This window comes from Argentina silus (assembly GCF_951799395.1).
Source record: "Argentina silus genome assembly, chromosome: 14".
Lineage (NCBI taxonomy): Eukaryota > Metazoa > Chordata > Actinopteri > Argentiniformes > Argentinidae > Argentina > Argentina silus.
The window spans coordinates 7,315,574-7,340,150 of NC_139668.1; the positions used below are offsets into that span (position 1 = coordinate 7,315,574).

At 43.7% G+C, this 24,577-nt stretch overlaps 4 protein-coding genes across 5 annotated transcripts; 2 read left to right on the forward strand and 2 right to left on the reverse strand.

Annotated features, from left to right (window-relative positions):
* Positions 1-2,362: 2,362 nt before the first annotated feature.
* LOC310814813 (XK-related protein 8-like) lies at positions 2,363-4,517 on the reverse strand. Of its 2 annotated transcripts, none has more exons than XM_083684331.1 (3): positions 4,094-4,517; positions 3,411-3,601; positions 2,363-3,096 (listed from the first exon to the last, which is right to left on the reverse strand). In XM_083684331.1, the coding sequence occupies exons 1-3, from the start codon at positions 4,426-4,428 to the stop codon at positions 2,387-2,389; spliced, it is 1,236 nt and encodes a 411-aa protein (XP_083540457.1). In that variant the 5' UTR covers positions 4,429-4,517; the 3' UTR covers positions 2,363-2,386. The 2 variants fall into 2 exon arrangements, with proteins under 2 accessions (XP_083540457.1, XP_083540458.1); XM_083684332.1 differs by having other exon boundaries at positions 4,155-4,263.
* A 2,863-nt stretch (positions 4,518-7,380) lies between these two features.
* LOC310814948 (XK-related protein 8-like) lies at positions 7,381-9,934 on the reverse strand (the record flags this gene model as incomplete). The annotated part of the gene is made up of 3 exons (XM_083684526.1): positions 7,381-8,444; positions 8,706-8,893; positions 9,609-9,934. 3 exons carry the CDS (start codon positions 9,932-9,934, stop codon positions 7,687-7,689), a joined length of 1,272 nt encoding a protein of 423 aa, XP_083540652.1. The 3' UTR covers positions 7,381-7,686.
* A 1,099-nt stretch (positions 9,935-11,033) lies between these two features.
* srsf4 (serine and arginine rich splicing factor 4) lies at positions 11,034-16,130 on the forward strand. Its single transcript, XM_083685405.1, has 6 exons — positions 11,034-11,209; positions 12,231-12,376; positions 14,065-14,234; positions 14,368-14,582; positions 14,753-14,830; positions 15,153-16,130. Exons 1-6 carry the CDS (start codon positions 11,103-11,105, stop codon positions 15,670-15,672), a joined length of 1,236 nt encoding a protein of 411 aa, XP_083541531.1. The 5' UTR covers positions 11,034-11,102; the 3' UTR covers positions 15,673-16,130.
* Positions 16,131-19,927: 3,797 nt separating this feature from the next.
* On the forward strand, positions 19,928-22,589 carry tmem200b (transmembrane protein 200B). Its single transcript, XM_083685453.1, has one exon. The coding sequence runs from the start codon at positions 19,954-19,956 to the stop codon at positions 21,256-21,258; it is 1,305 nt and encodes a 434-aa protein (XP_083541579.1). The 5' UTR covers positions 19,928-19,953; the 3' UTR covers positions 21,259-22,589.
* Positions 22,590-24,577: the final 1,988 nt, after the last annotated feature.

Below are 24,577 nucleotides of genomic sequence, written 5' to 3' on the forward strand. Positions count from 1 at the left end.
GCAAACAATAAATAAGACACACATACCTCATTTAACAAAGCACCACACAACCTCTCCAGCAACTGAATAAAACTTTGTAGTTCTTGTTGAAGAGGTGAGAAAGAGAGAAGTATCCTTCCTCTAGTGTTTGAACTTTTCCTAAATCATAAATATTGTGTTTTTCATATGATAGCCTCAAGACCTTATGTTTTCCTCCACACTAGGCATTTGAACATATACAATTGCTGATCACCACTTTCATTGAATTTTGAGTGGTTTAGTCAACTTTGTTACACCTGTGGGGTTCCGGGTCTAAAATGACTGCCATAGGAAATGAATAGGTAATGGAATGTAAAAATACATACATACAATAGGAAAAAATACATAGCAATGTAGAAATACATTTTCAGTATCTGTTCTTTGTATATTCACTGCAGTTACTCATGTTAGTCACAAGCTGAAGACATATTTCACAGCTTTAAAAAGGTGTTAAACAAAATTTGGTGATGATTTATGGTTTTTGTGTAAATATAAGAGCAGTTAAAACAGACCAGCGAAATTTGGCCGCAAACACTATAATAAGGGGGGGAGCAATGCACACAAGAGAAAGGCTAGATAGGGATAAAGAACTGTACATGTATTCCCTATTAGACTTCAGACGGGTATAGGCACGACAAAGCAGACTACATAATAGTGGTCACATGACCTACTGACTCCAAAATACATAGTGATTAATGATTATGATTGATAATGATTTGTCATCCCTTCGCGACAGAGACTTATACCTGAGTCTAGGCTACAGACCAGAATCACAATATGCTTTTGCTGTGCAAGAGTTGCAAGAAATCGTGAAGCTTACGGTACTCAGGGGCAACACCAAAACTTCAAGAATGCATCTCTGTTTTCTCCTTAAATACCTTTCTCAACAAACAACACCAGAGATCAATATCCTCAGATGTCCACCAGGAATGCCCAATCAACTGTAAATAAGTGCTCCGGGCTGAGAGAAGGAAGCATTGATTACCATTCACAATAAAAATTCAAACAGCACTGTCATTGTAGCAGCCACATGTAAATTGTAAGATAGTGGTCAAAAGTGTGATTCCCACACACACAAGCATGTCTCCTAGTCTACAGTCCGGTAATTACAAAATCCACAGAGTTCCACCGTCCTGTCCAGTGATGCTCAACTGCTTAGTAAGGTCATTTCCTAAGGCCTGTCAGACCTTTCAGGAAGTAACCTTGTCCCCAGCCTATTGTGCTCAGCATGGAACCTGGCCTTAACCTGGCCTTAATGGGAGTGAATTTACTGAGTAAAGTATTTGTTATTATTTCAGCAAATCACACGGCTGTGAGGTGTAGCTCCGAATCAGAAACGTGTGGTGTGCAAGCGCTGGAGGGGAAGTGCTGTGGGAGATGATTGATGTGAAGTAAAGCCAATCCATGCCTTCCGTTTTTCGATAGTCTAGTCTTCTATTGGCTTAATGAAGGCCAAGTTTGACCCCTTGGTCCACCAGACCTTTCGCGCATTTGGGCAGAAGTCTCTGCGAACGAGACTATTTAGGAAGTGGTCATCGGTCATCAGTGGAAGTCATAGTAACCCAGCATTAGCCTCATGAGACGCTCATGACAGTGTTACACATCAGAGTAATGCATTCCAAACGGGCATTTAACTCTTTGAAAACTATTTTCTAGTGTATAACATTTACATTAAACATTTTTTACATTTTTTACATTTAGCAGATGCTTTTATCAAAAGCAACTTACAACAATTATATTTGTCTAAAGTAAGTGAATAATCTATACATCAGTCATCATCTGCTTGGACCAGGGGCCATTGGCAGTCACAATGCTAGAAGTCCACCCTTCATATAGTCATTGCCTCATAGCTATTGTAATGGAAAGCCAGAACTACCTCCTTGGAAGATCTATGTTTTGGAATAAAATGCTTATAAATTGATTGTATAGGGGTACTTAATGGCGTAGCACACTAACGCGCATATCACACAATCTCAAGGTTCCTGGTTCGACTCCGACCACCAATGAGACCATCTAGTGTAATTTCTGTCCTGTTAGAAAAATGTTATTCAATGAAAGACTCATTCTTTCCATGTTTAGCCTCAAGTTCCTCAAGAGGTCATAGAGATGATTGTAAATAACTGTGGGTTTTCCCCATGGTATAACACCCCTGCACAGTGTGTGTGTGTGTGTGTGTGTGTGTGTGTGTGTGTGTGTGTGTGTGTGTGTGTCTAAGTGCATCGATGCAGACCAGTGGGCAACATGATTTCTAATGTCTTTCCTAATGACGCAGAGAGGTGACACAACACCTGACACTTATTATTAGGGTGTGACTGTTAGTCATGCACTCCTCGTGTTTAGGATCCTGGGATACATCTGCCAATGGAGATCAGGAGTAAAAGTTAACAGCCAAAGACCTCATCCTGTTATTAACCTTGGTCTCAGGTTTTGGGAGGACAGACATCATTCGACTCTGAGGAAAGTCCACCTCGTCGTACTGGCTACACGGGGCTTCCTCCTGTTCAACCTCAGGCTCTGCTTTCATCGTAGGATGGCCGAACTTATAGTATATCACTTTAAGTAGGAGCCCGGCAACGTACATTGTGATTAAGGTGCTGGGTAGAACATAGGGAGGTAAAGGCAGTTCAAAATATGGCGGCTCCCTCACAATCTGCCACCACCAAAGACCACAAAGCATACTGATATCCAATACTATGAAAGTGTGGTAGACAATGCTCTTCTGCCTGGTAGCCCCCTTTGCCACATTGAACCAGCTGAAGTACCAGATGAGGCCTACAGTGGCCCTGAAGAGCCACTCTCCGCCGGGGCTGTCCATGAATTTGGTCTTCAGACGCCATGCGCAGAAGAACAGAATCATCCAGGAAGAGACAAAGTGGGCAACAATGAAGCAGGGAAGGACAGAGGCGAAGAGGGCGATTGCAGCCACACGTGGACCAATCAGCAGCAGGTTCCACAGAAAGTAGAGCGCAGAGGAGACCCAGCCCTGCTGGGCCTTGTCAGGGAGGAAGGAACGCAAGGAACGGTGGTACATGGTCACACTGCAGGCGACAGCAGATGCTGATCCAGCTGCCTTCAAGACTGACAGAGACAAAAAAAAACAAAAAAACACCACTGAGAATGTGAATATCAACTCATCAACTATCTGACCATTAATGGAATGGCTAAGGTGTATCTTTATTATTGTAGATGCCTCTTCTGTTTGAGGATGGACTGGCACCCACACAGCCTGGTTGCCCCAGATCAGGTTACTCCTTTTATTGACGTTGTCATGCAATAATGCCATGTTTGGCATGACAACATAGGAGTTGGCTAATAGCACAAACAGATTTGGGGAGACCATGCTGCTAGGTCTGTCTATACCTTAGAGTCTATGGTCTATATCATACACGTACTTGTGAGAGCATCCATCTCCCCCCTCTGCAGGATGATAGCGATCATGAGGACCAGCTGTGGGGCGCTCTCAGAGAACGTCTCAATCAGACGCAGCATACTGAGGTCCGTGGCCAGGTACAATGTAACGCCGCTTGGGTACTGCTTCCCAGTACAGAAGCTGCGTATCGACATCTCCACGACACCAGCATATCTAGGGTGACATCCCAAAAAACAAGGGTTTATTTACAAACTCTATAAAAATGGTTTTATACTAATCAATAACACTGATTGAATAAATTCTAGCATTGTGTTAGGAAACATTGTAACCTATACAATGCATTTAGAAACCACAATATTTTGTGTACAATATTCACAACAAAAACAAGACATTTTACTGAGATAGCAGAGATAAAGAGCCCAAAAAGAGTGTCCTAGTGATCATGCACTAACAAGCAGTCTGAGAGAGTATTTGTTTAGGGTTAGCATGTCCTGGAAATAGTTCTCTGCAAGGCAACCAGGGAAGAGCAAAGCAAACTATATGCAACTATAGTTATGCAAAAAGATAAGTTACGGAAGTCATCGATCACCCTTCATTTATAGTTAATTCATAGTTATATATTGAAGTTATACACATAGCATATGGCCGTTTAAACAAGTTAAGTTTTGTTTAAGTAACTTAATTAGTCAGCAAAGCTTACTCAACCTTAAGTACACTCCCATCTGGAATACATGGAGGATCTTGAGTAAACGAAGGCTTTTCATACATCTTTCAGTTACTGTGTTTGTCCTGTCCTCATCATATAAGTACCAGAGCCAGCTGAAGACCTGTACCAGGACAGAGGAGCCGAGGAGAAGGAACACCAGCATTCCCAGGCAGACATAGGCCTCGTCCTCATAAAAATAAACAACCGCCCACAAGTCCAGCACCACGTCGAACACGAAGAAGACCAGACCACAGAGAGTCACCAGAAAATCGCAGGCAGAGTACTTGAAGGGGTGCGGGAGTCCCTGCTCCTCTATGGTGGCTGTACTAGGCATGAATTCCACACGTTTGTGGTTGCTATAACTCTGAAGTACCCAAGCAGAGAGAGAGAGAGAGAGAGAGAGAAAAAAAAAAGAATGGCTCCCTCTGCGTCTCTTACTCCCTCTGAACCTTGTACGCTAAAACCGAAAGTAGGCAAACAAGTTCCTCAGCCTGTTACCCTTCCAATCGAATTCCCCGCCTCACTTTTTTTTTTTTATGTACAGTCACTAGTCATGACATGACCATGACTACCTCTTTCAGTGAGTCAGCACTGACAAATATGTTTTACTTTTAGGCTAGGGATCTGAAATAATGAGACTATAGCTTTAATTACCACCCGATCTTGAGGCTTTTTTATTTAGCCAAAATATTGGAGTCCCTGATCAAGTCTCCTTATTAACAATAAATTGCATTTTATATGCGCACCAGTTAGGTTTTAGGTTTTAGATGCTTCCCTTGTGATTACATTGTGATCTATCTGGATAAGTGACAGCATTGTGCTGTATAGTTCATAGGATAGATCCACTGCTGTTTACCATTTACATAAATAATGTTGGTTTATCCTTGAACAATTGTGAATGACATCATTATGCTGATGATACTGTTGTCTACTCCTGTGCCCCCTCAGCTCAGCAGGCTGTTCTTGACCTTCAGCATGAATGAAGACAAAACTAAGTTTATGTTTTTCTTTTAGATCCTGTAATATTGATCACAGAGATGTGCATATTTGTACCTTGGAGGGAGCCCAAATTGAAAGTCCCTCATTATAAGTACCTGGGTATCTGGATTGATAAAATGTCTTTTTAAACGCATGTTGAGAAACTGATCAAGAATATGAGAGTTAAAATAGTTTTTTTTGTATAGAAATAAGTCATGCTTAATCTTTGAAATAGGAGGGAGATTGTAAAGGCAACATGCCTCCCTGTCCTCGACTATGGTGACAATGTATATGCACACGCAGCCTCAGTTCTTAAACCACTAGTCTTATCACTCTGCGGTTCATTTCTAGGAATAGTTTCCGCAACCACCATTGTCTGTTGTATCAGCCTGGGGGTTGGGGGTTGGGGGGGACTTTGAGGAGGACTTATCATTGGATTGTATTTGTATATAAAACACTTCTTTTAAAACTCCCATTTTACCTCACATCATTGCTTTCATGGCGACTATGGAGGAAAATGTTCCTTTCTTCCTAATAAATTCGGTTGGGTATCGAACTCCAAAATTCAGTGAATGAAGACATGTACAAATCTAATAACAATGATTAATAATACGTTTTAATACAAGCTTGCAGGAGTACAATAGTGTCTCTCTCTAAGAGAGAACCAGAGTAAGTTGGGGGTACAAAGAAAAGGGCGCAGTACTTATAGGAGAGAAAGCTTCCTATACATTCCATTCCATAGTATGGCCAGGCCATATAAGTCTCTTTCTTGGTCTATTCTCCATATTTTCAATATTCCGATCCATGACTCAACTAGAAGGTACCTGTCTCTTAGCTCTCCCCCAAGCAATGTGTTCTTTAATATATGCAACTATAGTTATGCAAAATGATTAATAAATTCAAGTGTAGTTATACAAAATTATTAATAAATGCAATTATAGTGATACAAAATGTTTCGCTTTCCACACGATCCAGTGGTGATCAGACCCGCTCTTAGAGCTTGCTACTTTTTAATGTCCCACGGGTGTCCATAGAATTAGGAAAAACTGCTTTTAGCTACTGTGTTCCTCAAACTGGGAATGATCTTCAGGATAGACTGAGGTTGGAGCCCTCTGTGAGCTGGACGAACAGAGGTATGGTTATGTTTTGATTACTTTTTTCTGTTTTGGAATTGTATTGGGCAGGGCACACTGGCAAAAGATACCTTGTTTTCAGTGTGTTTTCCCTGGATAAATAAAGGTGACACAAAAAACATAAGACAGAAGCATAGTCTTTGTTTTTTCTTATTTTAATTGCCCAACATTAAAGGCCCTTAAGTAAAATATGAGGTAAGAGAAAGGTTGTTAAAGCATTGCCCCATGTTATACAGAATCATAGGGCCACAGGTACTGTATGATGACGTAATACATCAACAATACTGTATATTCTTTCTAGCACAATACTGGTACACAACGTAACACAGCCCTATCCTTATCCAGCCTTATATACATTGAAGGAACCAATGTAAATCCAGAACTACTGTAAGAATAAAGAGTTAACGGTACTGTTGTGTCTAATGCTTACTGTACATAGGTTTATCATAACAGACCTGTCACACTGACTCAGACTGGTAGTGGTGAGTGTCACATGATCAAATTACTTCGGTATAGCTCATTTCATCAGCCTGTTATTTTTAGTTTGGCATTGCTCAACTCTGGATGTGACCTTTAGTGGTTGCCCTACACAAATATATTGCCAAAGTATACAAAATAACAGTTATTAATAGTGTAGTGAGGAACTCTGTGGTAGGTCTACATTCATTGTACAAAGTCAAACAAGTTGAATAACTTGTATGTAACAATTTCCCAAATGATTAACAAAAACACTTTTCACACAATGTTAAAACCAGATAAAACTGGCCCATTGTTTCTTCATAATTTGCAAACACATTTTGCTCACAGTATAGAATGCAAAAATATTATTTTGTATGAAAGGTATCGTAAATTGCCTTGGCAGTATAAACTATAGCCACTATAATTTCCCAACAACTACAATATACAGTAGAAGAATGTAAACTGTTTAGAGAAAAGAGTTAATTGCACTGTCCATAAATACAACTCATGGAAATACCATATCAGTTTCACACAGCCTGGTTTACAATAAGTAGGGATGGGTCTGACTCACGTTTTTGAAAATCGATTTGTGCTAGAATCAATTAATTGATCCCACACGTGGGGCATAATTTCAACAACATTGTTGCTTGTATTTTGAAGCATGACTGTGACTGGCCAGCCAGGAGTGATCTGATACTGACAGTGAGTGAATGAAATGAAAGAGCAGGGTTTTCTGCTATAATAATAATGACCCATGCTGCCCACCATCTCACAGACTAGTGGCTTGCTTTTAGCTGTGCCACTGAAAGTGACAGAAAAGTGGTCTTTTAAAAAAAATAATATTAACGTTTATATATGTTTAAACTGGATTTGGGCCCCCTCGATCAACTAATCGATTAATCTGACTCATCCCTAACAATAAGGTTCACCTCCTTACAAAAATGTGGTCTACAAAAAGACAGCAGTGACGCATTCAATCCCACAAAAGTATTGCATGTTAATTACAGGTTAAACACATCCAGTCAGACAACACTGTTCGCCTCCCGCCCATTTGTCTTAGTCAAATTCCTAACTTCCACCTCGGTGTAAAAATTAGTAGCAAGACATGCCATTCTCTTGTTGAGAAACTGGAAGGAGGTGTCAGTGCCACCCTGGGGAGAGATGGCTCTGAATGACACCTGACCATCAGGTATCTCATCTCCTACTGCCCCTGCCTCCCTCACCGGGGGCCTCCACAGCTTGGGATGGAAGCAGCAGTAGTACAGGGTTTTGAACCCCAGGCCCAGGAGGTAGGTGATAGGCAGAGTGGTGAGCAGGATAGGGGCGTAGATCCTTGTCAGCACCGGGTCTCTGTACCACCACCATGTGATCAGAAGGATCCCTCCATCCGTGGCCATGAAGGCGTGGTAGATGATGCTCCTGCCCCTGGTCCTCCCCTCTGCCACGTTAAACCAGCTGAAGTACCAGATGAGGCCTACGGTGGCCCGGTAGAGCCACTCTCCGCCGTTGCTGTCCATGAAGTCTGTCTCCTGCCGCCAGACCCAGAACACCAGCACTGGCCAGAGGAGCAGGAAGTGGGCGGCGACGTAGCTGGGCAGGACAGAGGCAAAGAGGGCGACTGCTGCCACACGTGGGGCAATCAGCAGGAGGTTCCACAGGAAGTAGACCAAGGAGGAGCACCAGCCCTGCTTGGCCTTGTCAAGGAGGAAGGAACGCAGGGAGCGGTGGTAGTCCACCACCATCCACGCAATAGAAGTGGTTGAAGCAACAACGCTCACGCCTATAAAACAGAAGTTGAGCCATGAGAACACAGACAAATGAGGTTTTGAAATGGCCAAACTGAGGATATTATCACTATGTTTCCTCTAAATGGTTCCTCTTCGAAAAGCAATGAAGCAGTGAAGTGCTCACCAGTCCTCTGGAGACATACAGTACACAACCCAAGCCAAGCGTCACACATACAGTATGTGATTCCTTTTCATGTCTGATAGTGTGGTGTACTGAATAACAACTGTAGGTCCAGTAGGTGACAGTTACTCACACTGTACAGTCCTGGCTTTGTTGGTGTGCAGCATGATGTAGGTCATAAGGGTGAGCTGGGGGGCACTCTCACAGAAGGTCTCTATGAGTCGCAGCATGCTGAGGTCATGGATCAGGTACACTGCATACTCTGAGCCCTGCTCCCTCCGCCACCACACGCGGAAACCTTGCCATATGGCTGAGAGGTGCCTGTTGACATACACAGCAGAACTAAACAAGACACACCTGTAGACATACTGAACATTCTAAATGCACAGTACATTCTAAAGGTTGTTTTTTTTAGAAAGTACATACTGTACATTCTAAAGGTTGTTTTTTTTAGAAAGTACATACTGTACATTCTAAAAACATTCTTAAGTAATGTCCCTTGACCTGAGGGTGGGGAATGAAATTGTTGTGTTGCAGAGCCTGGCAATGATTTACTTGTTTTACTTGCTAACACACCTGGGAGTTTCTGCACAAGTCAAATGTTATTAACTGTGCATGGGCTGCTCTGTGAGTTTCAGGGAAATGATATAAATATTTGTCAAGAAGCCTGCAGCAAGCTAGTCTTGGGATCGCATAGCATTGGCCTACTTCTCAGGTATAGGGAGGTGACTTCAGAAATCTTGACTGTAAAATTGAGGAAATTGAACCTGCATGACAGGTTTGAACAAATATACAAACTTCATAACCATGTGTGTACATAATGTTTTATATATTGTCTAGCAATAAACGTGGCTACTACAGGCTACTCCCATCAATCATATCTCCATCAATGAGAACTAGTCAATAAAATATATTTCATAATATGTGTAGCTAGTTATAAGATATGTTGAGTGCACTGCCAATAGTTTAGTTCCATGATTGGCAATGTATGCAATGTTAACATAATACCTCTGTAAATCCAAATGAATCTAGCTACCTGCAAAAGAATCCGAGCTGAAGTACATGTATCAGGAACGAAACTTTTAAGCAGCTGCCAAAGATAACGGTCCTGGCGGATGTCCGCGCATCGAATCCCTCCAGCTCACGATCATATTTAAACCAGAACCAGCTGAACATCTGGACCACGACAGAAGACAGGACCATGAGGCCAATCAACACTCCGAACCAGAAGAAATCCCCACGCGAGTAGAACTCCGCGGCGACCCAGAGATCAGAGCCCACATCAAACAAGAAAGTGCACACACTGATTACCGAGAAGACAAAATCAAGCCATGAGTACTTAGAAAAAGAGGGGCACTCCATGGTTAGCTATCATAACCGCGCACACGTTTTCCGTTAACTTTCTTCATGCAATAGCACTATCTCCATCATCGCGAGCTAGCCGCTATCTCGTTATCGGTTGGAATTCACATGCCTGATCGCTAGAATCAGATCACACAGAATGCCCAATGCATCTGGCCGAAAATGTAAACACGGCACCCAATTTGAGCGAGAAAGGACTGCATTACTCGCGCCTACGTCCCCATTGTAGTTTTGCTATCTCAAGACTGTAGACAAAGTAGTTGAATCGTTGCAGTGACGTGATGAACCTCAACGAGAACAGAAGCCACACCCACAACAACAAGTAGGGGAGAGAACTTGACCAGTGGCTTAAAATGTGGGAAAGTGTAACACTACAATGAAAAACATTTTCTGTGTGTCTAATCTTTTATAAAGTATGGTGAAGCATTGAGTACTTATTTGAGTACTTATGTAGGCTATCTACATATAAGTCAGTGATCTACACGGTAGGCCTGGCACAGTAAGCTTTGTGAAGGGTACCAGATGAATGAATGATTTAAAGTGAAAATAAATGCCATGAATAATATATTAACAAAATAAACTACGAGGAGAACAAGAATATAACTGGGACAATTCAACTTGACCTTGCAAATTGCAGAGTTATTGCAGATGCATAGCAGTCACTCATTATTTTCTATTTTACTTGTATGTCAGTCAAGTAAAGATGTATGGGATTCATGGAAATCTGGTCGAGAGATAGTTTCGTATGATACGATCATTGTATGTGAATGAATTGCAGAGTTCAAGTTGAAGGGCAAATGAAGTGGTCTGTCTGGGTCATAGGCTATCAAAGGGGTTCGTGTTTGAATAACCTGAGTTTGGATAAAAGCACATCTTATATCAAATATTCGTTGGTAAAGGTTTGAATGGTCATACATCTATGTTTCGAATGTAACAGTAACACTATCACAAAACTTGATCAAAGGCTTTGTGTTTGCCAATGTCAACACTTTGTGTTTGTCAAGAAGGCACACCCACTTCTGCGCGCAACCTATGGTATCCAGGACAGAGGGGACGTACCACAGGGACGTACGCATAATTTATGTGCTTTTTCAGCCCTCGCGCCCAAGTGTATGTTCTTCTGCCTTTGGAGTGTGTGTGAGTTGCACACAATTTTATTACCGGGGCAATGTCAAGAGTTTACATTGGAAGATTGAGCTATCGGGCGAGGGAAAAGGACGTCGAGAAGTTCTTCAAGGGATATGGGAAGATACTTGAAGTTGACCTAAAAAACGGGTAACAAAATGAACGCCGATCTCTTGTAGCTAGCTGGTGGTAGATAGCTGGCTAGCCTGTTAGCGTAACCGCTTATGTTTGTGGCCTGTTCCGCACAGGCCCGTGTGATAGGCCGTACATGTTTTGAGGATTGTCTTGGATAATGTTCTAGCCATCTGGTTTCCGTTACTTATGCGTTATGTCGTTATTTTCGAAAAAAAAAGAAAAAGGAATGAAAAGTATATGTATATGGTTGGCTAGCTAACGTTTAAAGTAAATAAAGTTAGCCATAGCAGCGCATAGCAACCAGAAATGTGGCTGGTGTGCTGAGGCCATTTCATTGTGTCGCGCGTGTTTTAGCAGCTAGCTTAGCGCTCACTCACTCACTGGTTGGACAACTCTTCTTGAAAGACACCGTCATTTTAGCCACCAGACACTTTGGTTCATGTTTGTAGCTGTGTTGCTGATCATGCTTCGCAGCCATCTTCTGGTTAATTAGTGTCTTTCAGCTGCTGGCCATGTGGAATTGTTGCCTGTCGAAAACCTCTTTCATAAGCAAAAATGTGGTTACGTGTACACTCGGTCTATGGTCTGGAGCTGGCTTCCTACCTAGAAATACTGAAGTAGGCAGCGTGCTAGCTGCAGCAGAGGCCTTGTTCTCAGTGTGTTTCCCCAGTATATATAAAGGTTAAATTAAAAATGTACTTCACCAGCATCATGTAAGGCGCTGTACTACGGAGTATTTGAGGGTTCCAAGCTGTAGCATACACCAATCACAGGTGACGTTTGCTGTGTTGTTGACACGGGTGTGTTATGGGCGCCAAAACATGCTGATTGGGGGTTGCTCAATATCTATATGTTTCATCACTGTATAAATGGATATACACACATCACTGACTGGTCTAATCCGATGCATCGACTACCAACATGAGTCAGACCTACTCACATTTTCAGTTGATGTTTGTTTTTTTGTCACACCATTTGATCGCTCAATCAGCTGGTCTCGACTCTGTCCCTAACATGTATTTCCCTCTGTATAAAGGTATGGGTTTGTTGAATTTGATGACCCCCGTGATGCAGATGATGCGGTTTATGACCTGAATGGGAAAGACCTGTGTGGGGAGAGGGTTATTGTGGAGCACACCAAGGGGCCACGTCGGGATGGGAGCTACAGTTCTGGAGGAAGGAGTAAGTATTCAGTGGAGTGGTGCCTTTATGAGTGGGAAAATGTGATTGAGGAGGCTTACATTGCAGTGAATGGTACTTTACACACTACTGCATGACATCTCAACTTTGTCCTTGGTGGCTGTTGTGCATATAATATTGGGTCATTTTAGCTAGGCTCTGGATATTGTGGGCTTACTGCTGCCACAATTGTACACCAGATGTGCTGTCCATTTGTTACCTTTACCAACTGATTGTATTTGTTGAGAAGGCAAGTCTGGGCGGCCATCTGTTTCAAACTCTTGTTGCTTCCTGGGGGATAGAAATGGAAACTTGTAGTCAGAACAACAAGCACCTTTACCAAATTGTTTTTTATGCCCACAGCTGGCATGTGCACATCCTGAATGAATGAAAATGTACCATTAAATTGCACCATTAGAATAGCTTTTCGGTGAGATTTAGTGTATTTTTTAACACCTCTCCCATTACTGTAAATACATCAGGTGTCGGGACTTGCCATTGTTCTGTTGCCACCCTGCCTATTAGGCCACTGATGGTCTCCTTAGCATACAGGTGTGCCGCAGATTAGACAACTACGGTTTTATATTGTCTTGCAAATGTAGTCTGAGACAGTACTTCATTTCTACAGAACGCAGTATTCATGGTAATTAACAGCAATTGTTTTAACAGATTTTGCATTTGAGTTGATGAGGGATTTGGAATTATATGCACTCGAGCCACCAATGACAGGCTGTTGTCTTGGGAACCCATATGCTTGATTGAAAATGTTACAGGGAGACAATGCACTTGTAATTGAAATAGTCAGGAAAATGAGGGAAAAATAAGCTTATGAGATTCAGTATTATTGAATACTTGCTGATGGAAAATTCTGTGATTTGAATAGAATACATTGATTCATTTGTTTTTAATTATAAGTATCTTGTGTAATCAATTGTTGTTTTATTCAGGACTTTTTTTATTTTGTTTAAATGAATGTCAATATAGGTAAAGATTTAACAAAGAACCTCAATGTTTTAATTGAAAGAGTCCTTTGCTGACTGCCTGCCCCTATTGCTGGCCATGGTGTCCCCTATCCAAGAGTGTGGTTTGACCATTCTGGGCCCCTGGGCAGACCAAAAAAGGGAGCCATTGTGAATGAAGACCGCTTTGCCCATTAGGCCCAGGCCGGGTGGTGAGGATGCCATGGGGTTAGGAACAGATGTGGGTTGAGCTCTTATAGGTGCCTGAAAAAAATGTTTTGTTAAGTGAAAATGTATCTATTAGTTATGATAGTTAGAAACATACGTTAGTTAGTTCACCGTAAGTACTTCAGTGAGTTTTTATGTTGCTTTTGATTTAAGTTTGTATGTAGAGTTTTATATTCAGTTCTACCAAACTTCAATCTATTTTTTATTGATTTTTTTATGATTTTGTTTTTTTAGTGTTAAAGAGTAGGGACATGTCAGTGTTCTTGATGGAAAATATCATGAGTTTTCTAGGCCAGTGAAAAATATACACAAAGGTTTACATTTTCTTTCTTTTATTTAACTTTTTTGAATAGCTCATCTTGTTTTTGCTTCCCCCCCTTATTTAATTTCTCCCAGATTTATATTGACATTGTTTATAGACTGTAGCTTGGAGTTAAATAATGAGGCTGTCCTCTGTCTGTCCCCTACCCTAATTGTTACTGCCCTTTCCTTATTACCTTGAAGGCGGTGGCGGAGGCGGTGGTGGTGGTGGTGGTGGTGGCGGCGGCGGCGGAGGTGGTGGTGGTGGTGGGTATGGGCGCGGCGGAAGAGACCGATACGGCCCACCAGCCAGGACAGACTATCGTCTGATTGTCGAGAACCTCTCCAGCCGCTGCAGCTGGCAAGACTTGAAGGTATGCCTGGGTCAACAATATAAGAAAACAGCAACATTTTTGGCATGGCCATAACCTTCCGGGGTACAATGAATAGTGAGTATTTGTTGCTTCATTTGGATTTTTTTCCTTCTTCTCTGTTTCCCCTCCGTAGGACTACATGAGACAAGCAGGTGAGGTAACGTACGCCGACACCAACAAGGGGCGCAGGAACGAGGGGGTGATTGAGTTCAGGCTCTATTCTGACATGAAGAGAGCCCTGGAGAAGCTGGACGGCACGGAGGTGAACGGAAGGAAGATCCGGCTCATCGAAGACCGTCCTGGCGCCAGGCGCCGTCGCTCCTCCTCCCGCAGTCGCAGCCGCTCCAGGTAAAAAAAATAAAAAATATAAAGCATTCAATTTTCCCCTTCAGTGCTTTGCAATTAGTTCCTCCTAAGTCATTTTTTTTATTATTATTCATGTAGACTATACTTGGCATCACAACTTCTAATTGGTACCTGGTATTCCGTTGATGACGCTTTTTCCTCCTCGTCCCCAGGTCTCGCTCAAGGAGCCGCAGGTCCCGCAAGAGCCGCAGTCGTAGTGAGAGCAGCAGTCGGAGCCGCTCACGCTCCAGGTGAGAGACAGAGGCTGCATTTAGCTCTCACACTGCTGTCAGCGCGTAAACATTAACTGCTTTGGGTATACGCTGTCTTTATAAAGGTCAGAGTGACTTTTGACATTTTCAAAAGTAGGAGACGTATCCCAAATGCCTTGTGTGCCGTAAAATCGACTTACCCAGAGCTCTTGTCACAACCATGACATGGCCCCTTATCTAGCCACCCAGATGTCATGACACTAGCAAGTATAGGGGGGTTGGTGGTGGATATTTTTAGAATTACCCCTCAAAAAATTTTTCCTTGAAAATGCAGCTGATGGGTTGTTTCCTCTTTCCCCAGGGCGGCAGCTTCTCGCTCCCGCAGTCGCTCCCATAGCAAGAAGAACAAGAGCAAGGGCCGCAAAGAGGAGGAGGAGCGCAGTAATGGGGCCCACAAGCCCAAGGAGGGGCGCAGCCGCAGCAGGAGCCGCAGCCCCAAGAGCAAAAAGGGCAAGAAAGAAGGGAAGAGGACCAGGAAGGACGAGTCCCGCTCCAGATCCAGGTCTCACTCTCGCTCCAGGTCTCGTTCCAGGTCAGGGGTCAAAGATCGCTCCAGGAAAGCTGGCTCCAAGAGCCGGGAGCCGGTCAAGAGCGACGAGGAAGGAGGTGCAGTCGAGAGGGCCTCCCGTTCCCGTTCTCGCTCCCATACCCCTGAGGAACCCAAACCCAGGGCCAGATCCAAATCTAAGTCCAAGTCAAAGTCCAAATCTCCCTCACCTGCCAAAGCCCGGTCCCGCTCTCCTTCCGTCTCCCGATCCGAGTCCCGCTCCAAATCTCGCTCTCAATCTCGTTCTCGCTCCCGCTCTAGATCCCAATCCTGAGTCGATATGTCACGATGACCCCTTGTTCCCATGTCCCCCCTCTCCTCCCAATCCCCCCACCCCTGCGTCTGTCCCTTTTTTTTTTTTTTTGATAAATAGTTGTAGAAAACAGGCACTCATGCTCGATGTGTCTTTCACACATACACACTTCTCCATTTCTTTTTAATATTCTTATTCTACATATTTTTTTCCAGTAGTGTCGTCTCTTTATGGAGGTGTTTGTAAAATATGAAGTGTGAGAAATCTCAAAAGGTATCGCTTGGATAGATTTTTATAAGTTGAAATTAATAAAATGCTGTAGTAGGTGTCTTAACCTTTGTATCACATAATAAAGACATAGTGTGCTGTCTGTGTCCTGCAGGGTGGGGTTTGTTTTATTCCATTGCATCTTTTCACCTTTGTGGAAAATCCTTTTACCAGTTACTTTCAAATAAAAACAAAACATGCCTGATCTCAAATGATTCTGCCTTAATTTTCTAACGTTTGTCTTGTATTTGAAGTTAATCTGCTGCATCTCTTAAGAAACATAACAAATTATTGTAACTTTGTAGTTGGCACTTACACTACACATTATAGGGCGCAGGACGGATGTCCAAAGTGCCGGTTGAAACTGCTTGGATTGTGCTCCTTTTCAGCCACAAGATGGCATGGTACAAGTTTTGTCGTTTGTGCATTGCTGACAGAAATGAACTGTGTTGCTCATATGTAACCTTCGGGGAACGTCATTAAATTGAGACTGAATATTAATTTTGTGTTTTACATCTAGGCTAACAAAAAAAACGTGATCATTTCTGCGGTGTTAATTCAATAAGCTGCGTTGGTCATAAATATGACTGTTCAAACCGTGTACGTAGATATATAAATCCAGACGGCAATAGTTTGGTCAATATAACTCAACTTCGATATATCCATATGAATGGTTCTGAAATTGTTTGCAATAATTGTTTTATCTCTTAACATTACTGATCTGGCAGGGTATATTTTAGAACTGAAATTAGAGATGTCTAAACCCATCTCTAGCCTATCGCTCAAGGGAGATGGTCCGTATTGCGCACACAGAACTATCCAAATTGCGAGGGGTAGGCAATGCTCCATTTCCATGGATGGAGGGGTCTGTGACGGCCAGTGAAGGAGGCGCCAAGGAACGCGGCAGTGGATTGTTCAGCTAGTTTAGAGAGTGGGGAGAGGCCACATGCTGAGATTCCTTGGTTAATGATTAACAAATGCATCTTAATACGGCATGGTTAGACTGAAACTTCTTTGAATATGCGACGGAGCTCATCAGAGACGGCGGAACAGAACCTCATCCACCACCTCAAGCTCCTTGATTGCGTTTAGGATTTAAGGCCAACTGAATAGATCTAGAACTGTTTCATGGACATTGTAGGCTAAGCTCCTTACAGCAGTGGTATCGAGAACGAATACGATTTCTGTATCGATGTGTCGGGGGACGAATACCACAGATGACGGCAGCAAAGGCAAGTAACTTTCCTCATTAACCTTATCGAAAAGTAACATCCCGATGTGATACCGATTGGTTGTTACAGTCGAGCAGTATATTTTGAAGAGAACAAACTTCAGACAATTTACAGTGCAACATTGTAGCCTGTTCTAGAAGGTCATTGGAGATTTTCTTTTCTACTCACATCTGTTCAAGTTGAAGATTGACAGTGAAGCTGCCGTGGGCTATCTATGCACCTATCGACCAGACTATTTTCTACATTAATGTTTTTTAGACTTATAGCGGGAGAAAAAATAAATAAGACACAAATTCCCTCGTACACCTTGGTCATTGTAGCATATTCAATGTCTGTACGAACAGCTTCAAAGGAATGCATGCAGCACGTTCCATCGGTCTCTCGCGTCTCGACCGGCATAGAACCGTTATTTGGAATTTCTCCTCAATATTTAGCCTGCAATTGTTATCTTATTTTTTACAAGATGGTACCATGAAAGATAAACCATTCTCCATCTATACAGGTAAATGTAAAAAATGATAGGCTGCAGTTCATTTGGAATACGCAACAAGGCATAGGCTACATGAAATATGTATTAAGTTATTGATAATCGAATCGAATGGGGAACGCAGAAATCTGCTAAAAATCATGAGGCATACGTTTTTTCCCTCTAGACTAGTGTTTGGCGCTCTTTCGCATAGACAAACTGAGCGTGTTAATAATCGTAATTATTCCCCGCGCATCGTGCGCACAGATAGGACGGCTGTTGGGTGGAGGACAATTGCCAGAGTGTATTGTTCATTTCCATGGGGAAATAAGTTAAACATTAAAAACCAAAACCGTCACGTGCCTAGGATTTTTAGAGTACACTGTCAAGTTGAGATTGTCCATTTGAGGGACTCCTTCCCTTTCCTAAGTGGCTGCCTTGGGATATAAGGCACTTAGCTAATTATAACGAATATCGAATTCAACCCAAAGATTGATTTGATTCCCCATCAAGTACTGCTTGTGACTATGCAAGCATTTGGCCATTCTCCACTTTCCTCACTCATTAAAAGTATGAGTGGAAAAACAAGCTAATGAAACTAAGGTCTGGTTTGCATCATTCATTTATGATGACCATATCAGTGACCACATGAGTAAAGAGAATGTTCTTGCTCTAGGCAACTGTTTTCATAATAGCCTAATTTACACAGTACACACATAAATACTTTCCATCAGACTTTGTCTGGGGTAATTCAGCATTATCATCACCTTTCAACAGGCTGCAAAGGTTCTGAGGTTCAAACCTGCAACCCTAGCCAAGGATATCTTATCCCCACACTGCAAACTCCTTGAGCATTTAATGCTGAATGTGGATCAACATCTCTGATCTGAATTACCCTGTCTGGATAGACAAAACATCTTTCTTTGAGGTCAAGCAAGCCTAACCAAATCCCAGTCTGGGTTGTGAATTACAAGCCACAGAGTAGCTAAGAAACTCCTGCCAGCCACAGTATGGTTTGTTATTTAAGACCAGCTGAATTGGCCATATTTAGCTATTTCTCTTCTAGAAGACGTTTTGTTAGTTTTTCTCCACTGTTTGTTCAACTAGAAAATACTGTTGAGTGGCATAGTGGCCAGGCCTGTAGCTGTTGAGTTGTTTAACGCTGGGAAACTGTGTATGCATGCCTTTCAGAGCATTTCATCATGCCTATCTGTTTTAAGAAAAAACAACACTTGTGCTCTCTGAAAAAATGCCATCCATGAGCTGCAGTATATCAGTTTCTGTGAAACAAAAACTGGTTGGTGTTTGATGCTCAGAGAGCCCTATTGTTGTCTTTACTGCTAGTGTAAATCAATACAAAGAACAGATTCAGTTTTGCATGAGATTGCACTGCTCTCAATATGAATTAAAATCCACAGCATTTACATATTACTTCATGAGCAAAACGCAGTTTGCATATCCATTTCCAGCCTATGAAGTTGGGTTGTGGTTTACCATTCAAAGTGCTAAAACAACTAAACAGCTTTGATGAACTCGAGCCAAAGGATGTGGCCTAATGACACATCTGTATATGAATATATACCAAACTGTGAGAGGACATGCCTTTTCCATGTCCCATACATGTTTGTCTTTCTCAGTTATCTATTACCCAGAGACTCGATTTGTCAAAAGACAGGACATGTTACAAGGACAGCCAGGATTTTACATGTTAGCTGCCTTTCATGTGTCTGGATCAGGCGTGTTGTGTGTCGTTATCAGACTGTTCGGCAGGGACAGCATTTCAAAAGGCATTGTTGCATGAGTAGGACTGTACAGTAATCCCAGTTAAAGTGTTTGAAGCTGTTTTTCCATTTCACTGCACCTTGTTTATGGTCATGTGAGAACTCAAGGAGAACGGCACATGTGTGAATGTTTCCCTGTTTTTGTTTGTACTTTTACATTTATAAGCACACCACAGACATAAAAGGTTTGGAATGGTTTGTTGGAGGAGTTATCACTCTAATTATTTTTCTTTGGGGTGATTAACTTTGATAAAGGTTTCAGAATACAAAACATGAAGAAAATGTGATTGAGGTCAGCTCATCTGCAAAGCCAGGAACACATAATTAAAGACCTTTAGCATCTCCCTCTTAATTAAACAGTTGTTGCGTCACACATAAAAAGATCAAAGCTTATTAACTAAGTTCCAGCAGTATGAAAGAGAGAACACATGTTCATAATGTATAAGGCTAAGGAGCTCTATGTTTATAGGAAGCAGTGTAGCTTCAGCATTGTCTTCTATCATTAACCCTTTCCCTCCTCCCTCAGTCTTCCTATAGGGCGTGACCCACCCGCACCATGAAGACCCAGAAGGCTGGTGACCAATCGCCAGGCTCCCTCACCCGCCAACGGTTGTCTCGCTTCAGCCTCCGCGGCAGGAAGAAGAAGGAGGGCCTGATCCAGGGCAAGCTGCGCATCCGCTCCATGCCAGGAGCCTTCCTGGTGCTGGGGGTCATCGTGGTGGCTGTGGGCACAGCGCTGGCGGTGGCAGGGTACTGGCCCTACCGGACACACAGATCACCACTGCTTGGCCAAGGAGCTACAGAGAAGGGAGGCGTCTCGGAGCCCCAGCCCCCTTTCTTGACTTTCGGGGCCAAGGGCCTCCTCTCCACGGCCAGCCTGATCCACAGCGAGCGTATGAAGCTCCTGGGGCCCGTGATCATGGGCGTGGGACTGTTCATCCTCATCTGCGCCAACACAGTGCTGTACGAGAACCGCGACAGGGAGACCCAGATGCTGCTGGCCCAGATGCGCAGTGTCATTTGCTCCGTGTCGGCGGTCATACCCTCAGCCGAACTCCCCGAGATCGCGGCGGCCAACTCCATGGGCAAACACTACCCGTGGTTGAGCAATTTGCCTGCCACCCACCTCAACGTCCTGTGGCTGCAGCAGCTGGCCAGCTCTGAGCCCCTGCTGCAGACGAGGGACAGCGGGGAGGAGGACAGGGCAGATGGCACCTTCCGCCAGCAGGCCACCTTACGGACGGAGGCGCTCCACCACCAAGAGTCAGCCTCCACCCCCTCCCTCCACTCCTCCCACTCCAACTCCTGCAACTCCAGTAAGACAGACTTCAACATGCGGGCCGTTGCTGAGCCCGGGGGGAGCCCCGTCATGGACCCCCAGCCCGGTACTCTCTTTAAGCTCAACAACTGCCTGGTGTCAGCCAGCTCCATGTCCACCCTGGGAGGGGACGACTGGGAGGTCACTGCCGAGATGCCCAGGCGCTGCCACAGTATGAGCTACAGGACTAACCCTCACCCTCACCCTCACCCTCACCCTCACAGCCCCCAGACTGTAGTGTGTCTGGAGGAGGGGTCCATGCGACCAAGGGGAGAGGGACAGGTAGGGCTACCCATACCCACGCAGAGAGAGACCAGCTCGGAGGTGTGTGTCAACATGGCTGGGCGAGTGGAGGTGCCCATGGAGGAGCTCACCCCTGTGGAGGAGCAGAAGAACCGCAGCTGGCCGCGGCTAGACCTGGGCTGTGCCAGGAGGTACCTGAAGCTGGAGAACAAGGAGGACTCAGTGGACAAGCTGCTAGACCAGTTGGAGCAGCAGTGTTCTCAGTGGGATAAGAGTTTTGGCTCCGGACCCTTCCAGTGAGAGCTTATATGTCAGTAAGGGCCCACATCAGGGTCTCCACATGTCAAACCAGTTTATGGAAGAATGATCCTCATGGATGCTGATATATCGACCACCCGGAGTATGAGCTTTCCCTTGGGATCATAATAGTGCACTATTTCCATTTTGACTCTTGAAATGTTGGAGTCTAAAAGAAACCTTTGTTGTGAAATCCAGTCCATGAATCATGCTGAACTATGTTCTCTTGAGGATGTACAGTATTGAGGGGCTTCCAATCTAAAGATACAAAACTTTAAGCCTGTTTCTCAACCTTCCATTACACGTGGATATATAAACAGAGGCTTTGGACGGCAGATGAATTGGATCGATTTGGCAGACATTCTTCTGGGGGTTTTTTTCTGAGGGGAAACAGTACGCAGACTCCATTCTGTCAGAGATGAGTGCAGCGATTTGCCAGTGTGTTTACTGGATTGCTGTTTGTGTTGGCAGTAATAGGAGGATTCAATTTGTCTTCCGTTGCCAAAGTGTTGCTGGTTTCCAGGACACAGCAAGCACATCCGAATGTGGGAGGTAGAATATGCTCTTGAATGAAGAACTGTCTTTCACTGTGCAATGAATCTACTAAAACCAAACAACCCGAACCCTTTGAGCCCAAAAGGTGCTGATCGCGTTTGATAAGTGCAGCTAGTATGAGAAAGCATAATGTGGTTTTTATGTAAAACCCCAGAGACCAAATGAAGTGCATGATAGAGATGTACATAACATCCACATTATTATGCAGTATGACACAGAAGGTTATATTGGTTATGGTTATGCATCAGAGAAATATTTTCTATTATTAGTCTATGATCAGTCCATTTGCTGACCCTCTCCTGGTCATTAGCTAGAGAGGAGGCCCCTCCCTGTCCTGTCGATTGTCTCTCACTGATTCCCAGAGTGCATCTTGTGTTTACAAGAGGGGAAGGGGGGGGGGTCACTTCCTCATCAGTGCAGTAGAGGTGAGGGAATGGAGGACACAGACATGGCAGACAGACCGCTGTGTCACTTTGATTTAGTGAAATGATCATCAGTGTTTTTGCATGCAGTTGGGGATGTGTGTGTGTGTGTGGGGTGGGGGTATCGTATAGGGAAGAATATGAATAAGACCCAGAGGACAAGCACCCCCCCCCCCCCCCCCACTGGCAGATGCGGAGAGACGGCTCCACTGTTTAGTGTACTACAGTCTCTCTCTCTCTTTGTCTGTGTTGCCTGTTTTGTATGCTGTGTGTGACAATTCGTTCTAAATGTATACCAAGCAATATCAGTGGTCTGACAGAACAATCAATGGCCCTGTAGACCCTCCAAATTAAACAAAATGCCATGCCTGTGGTTCAAATATAAGGCAGAGCAAAAAAAAAAACTAAAAAAAAATGAGACTCATGTGTTGTCAGTTGTTTTATTCATTCAAGTTGTCAAGGTCATGACCTCCGTTCAGATATTCATGCAGTATCATTATTTTTTGTGCTCCAATACTGATGACCCTGTTCCTTTACTAGACAGAGGCTTTGCATTTTCAATTTCGCTCCCAGCTAGAGAGTGCCACCTGGGTTGTGAACCATCGAGCCTCCTGGCTGTCACCAAGCCGTTCTCCCAGCCCCAGAGCTGATCATCAGCAGAGCTCTCCTCCATTCCACCGCATGATGGATGAAAATGTGAGGAAATGGAAGTCTGAGCAGAGCAGAGTTCCTCAGGGCCTTGAGCGCTTTCTCTCCCTGGCTCGCATTTCTCCACTGATATTATGCAAAGCTGATGTGTCAGATGACATCCTCTGACCTTGGGTGTTTGGGGGCAGTCACTAACCATCAAAGTACCATGACAAAGCAGAGTTCCACTGTGGGGATCTGTCTTCATATCATAGACCACTTTTGGAGCAGTCCTGAGGGGGGGTGAGGAAATTCCCTAGCTGTAATTATCCTCAGCAGCACCTCTCACAGGCCAACTTTTCCCCCCCTTATTAGATTTTATGGTTCCTTCCGGGCAGGTATGCAGTCTCTCGTGATCCCTTCTCATTTAATTGGTCGTTTACAAGATGGCTTCTGCGATTCTAACAGCTCGTAAAGCTTGCACGCAAGACCCAGAGCCCACGGCTGCCAAAACACAAAGAGGTAGAGAATTACATGGTTGGAGGGGGGCGTGGGGGGGGGGTCAGAAGAGCTAGAGTGACATCATTTTAAGCCAATGGTTCTGGCCCACTATTTAATGCCACTTTCTCTTTTTATCTAGTACGTGATCTAACCAGGCCATTTTGAAGGATTCAGTTCGATGCCAGTGAGAACAGTGCAGACCGTAAGAGGGTTTTCCTGTTAATGAACGGGTCTTTGTCACTGAAGATGCTGCTGGGTTTGGTGCATTGGCACAAGGTGATGTTCATTATTGTATCTGATGCATTAGCATCTGGCAAGCACAGATTAGCAAGTCTGGGCATCTGCAGCATGATGTCAGGGGTCAGAGGTCAATAGCCATCTTAGGCAAATGGCAACAGAGTCTATTGCCTTTTTAGCTGATTCCCCATATTATAGATTGGATGCACTCTAAAATAATATCAAATGCTTTGCCCATGAGGTATGGTAGTTAATTACAGGTAGTCATATATATCATGCAATACATGCAGTGTTACTGTACACTGTAGGAAAATGTGGGGTTTGATTTAGAATGACTACTGAAATGTTGAAGATTACTTTCTGCAGTCTGATAGCATAACAGTCATAAAGTGAGTACTAAAGTGAAAAGCCATTAAATGCTGGTGGGTGGGGAACGACATGTCGCCCAACTCAACCCAAAAGAATGTCACAATTAGTGTACAAGGGTGAGAGAGGGAGAGGGAGCAACATAAACGGCTTAAAGCTGGTTGTAATTGTTTTTTACTGCAGTCACTCCCAAAGGCACAGTTTCGTTGGCCTGTGCGCAGGAGTCAATGGGATCCAGGTGTGGACACAACTAAGCTATGGTTTCAGGGGAGATTATTTTACCAGAAGGAGAGACAGCAGGGATGGGAAAGTGTGAAAAAGAGTTTGGGCCCGGAAACGTTTGACACATTGTGTCCTTGAGTAATTCCCAGGAGAGTGCATTGGAAAAGGGGCTTTGAGAGAATGGCATCCTCCCTACCTCTACCAAACCACAAGTATGTAAATCGGCCCGTCAGATCAGACTCAAGGGTGTCAGTGAAGAGAGACAGGAGAAACACTTTGATGAGGTTTTTTTTTCTGCTGCTGTAAAAAGATGTGGCTTATTCCTTCTCTCTACCCAGCACTCCCAAGTCACCGGGCTCCTTGTGCGAATCTAAACCAACACACAAGGTAGT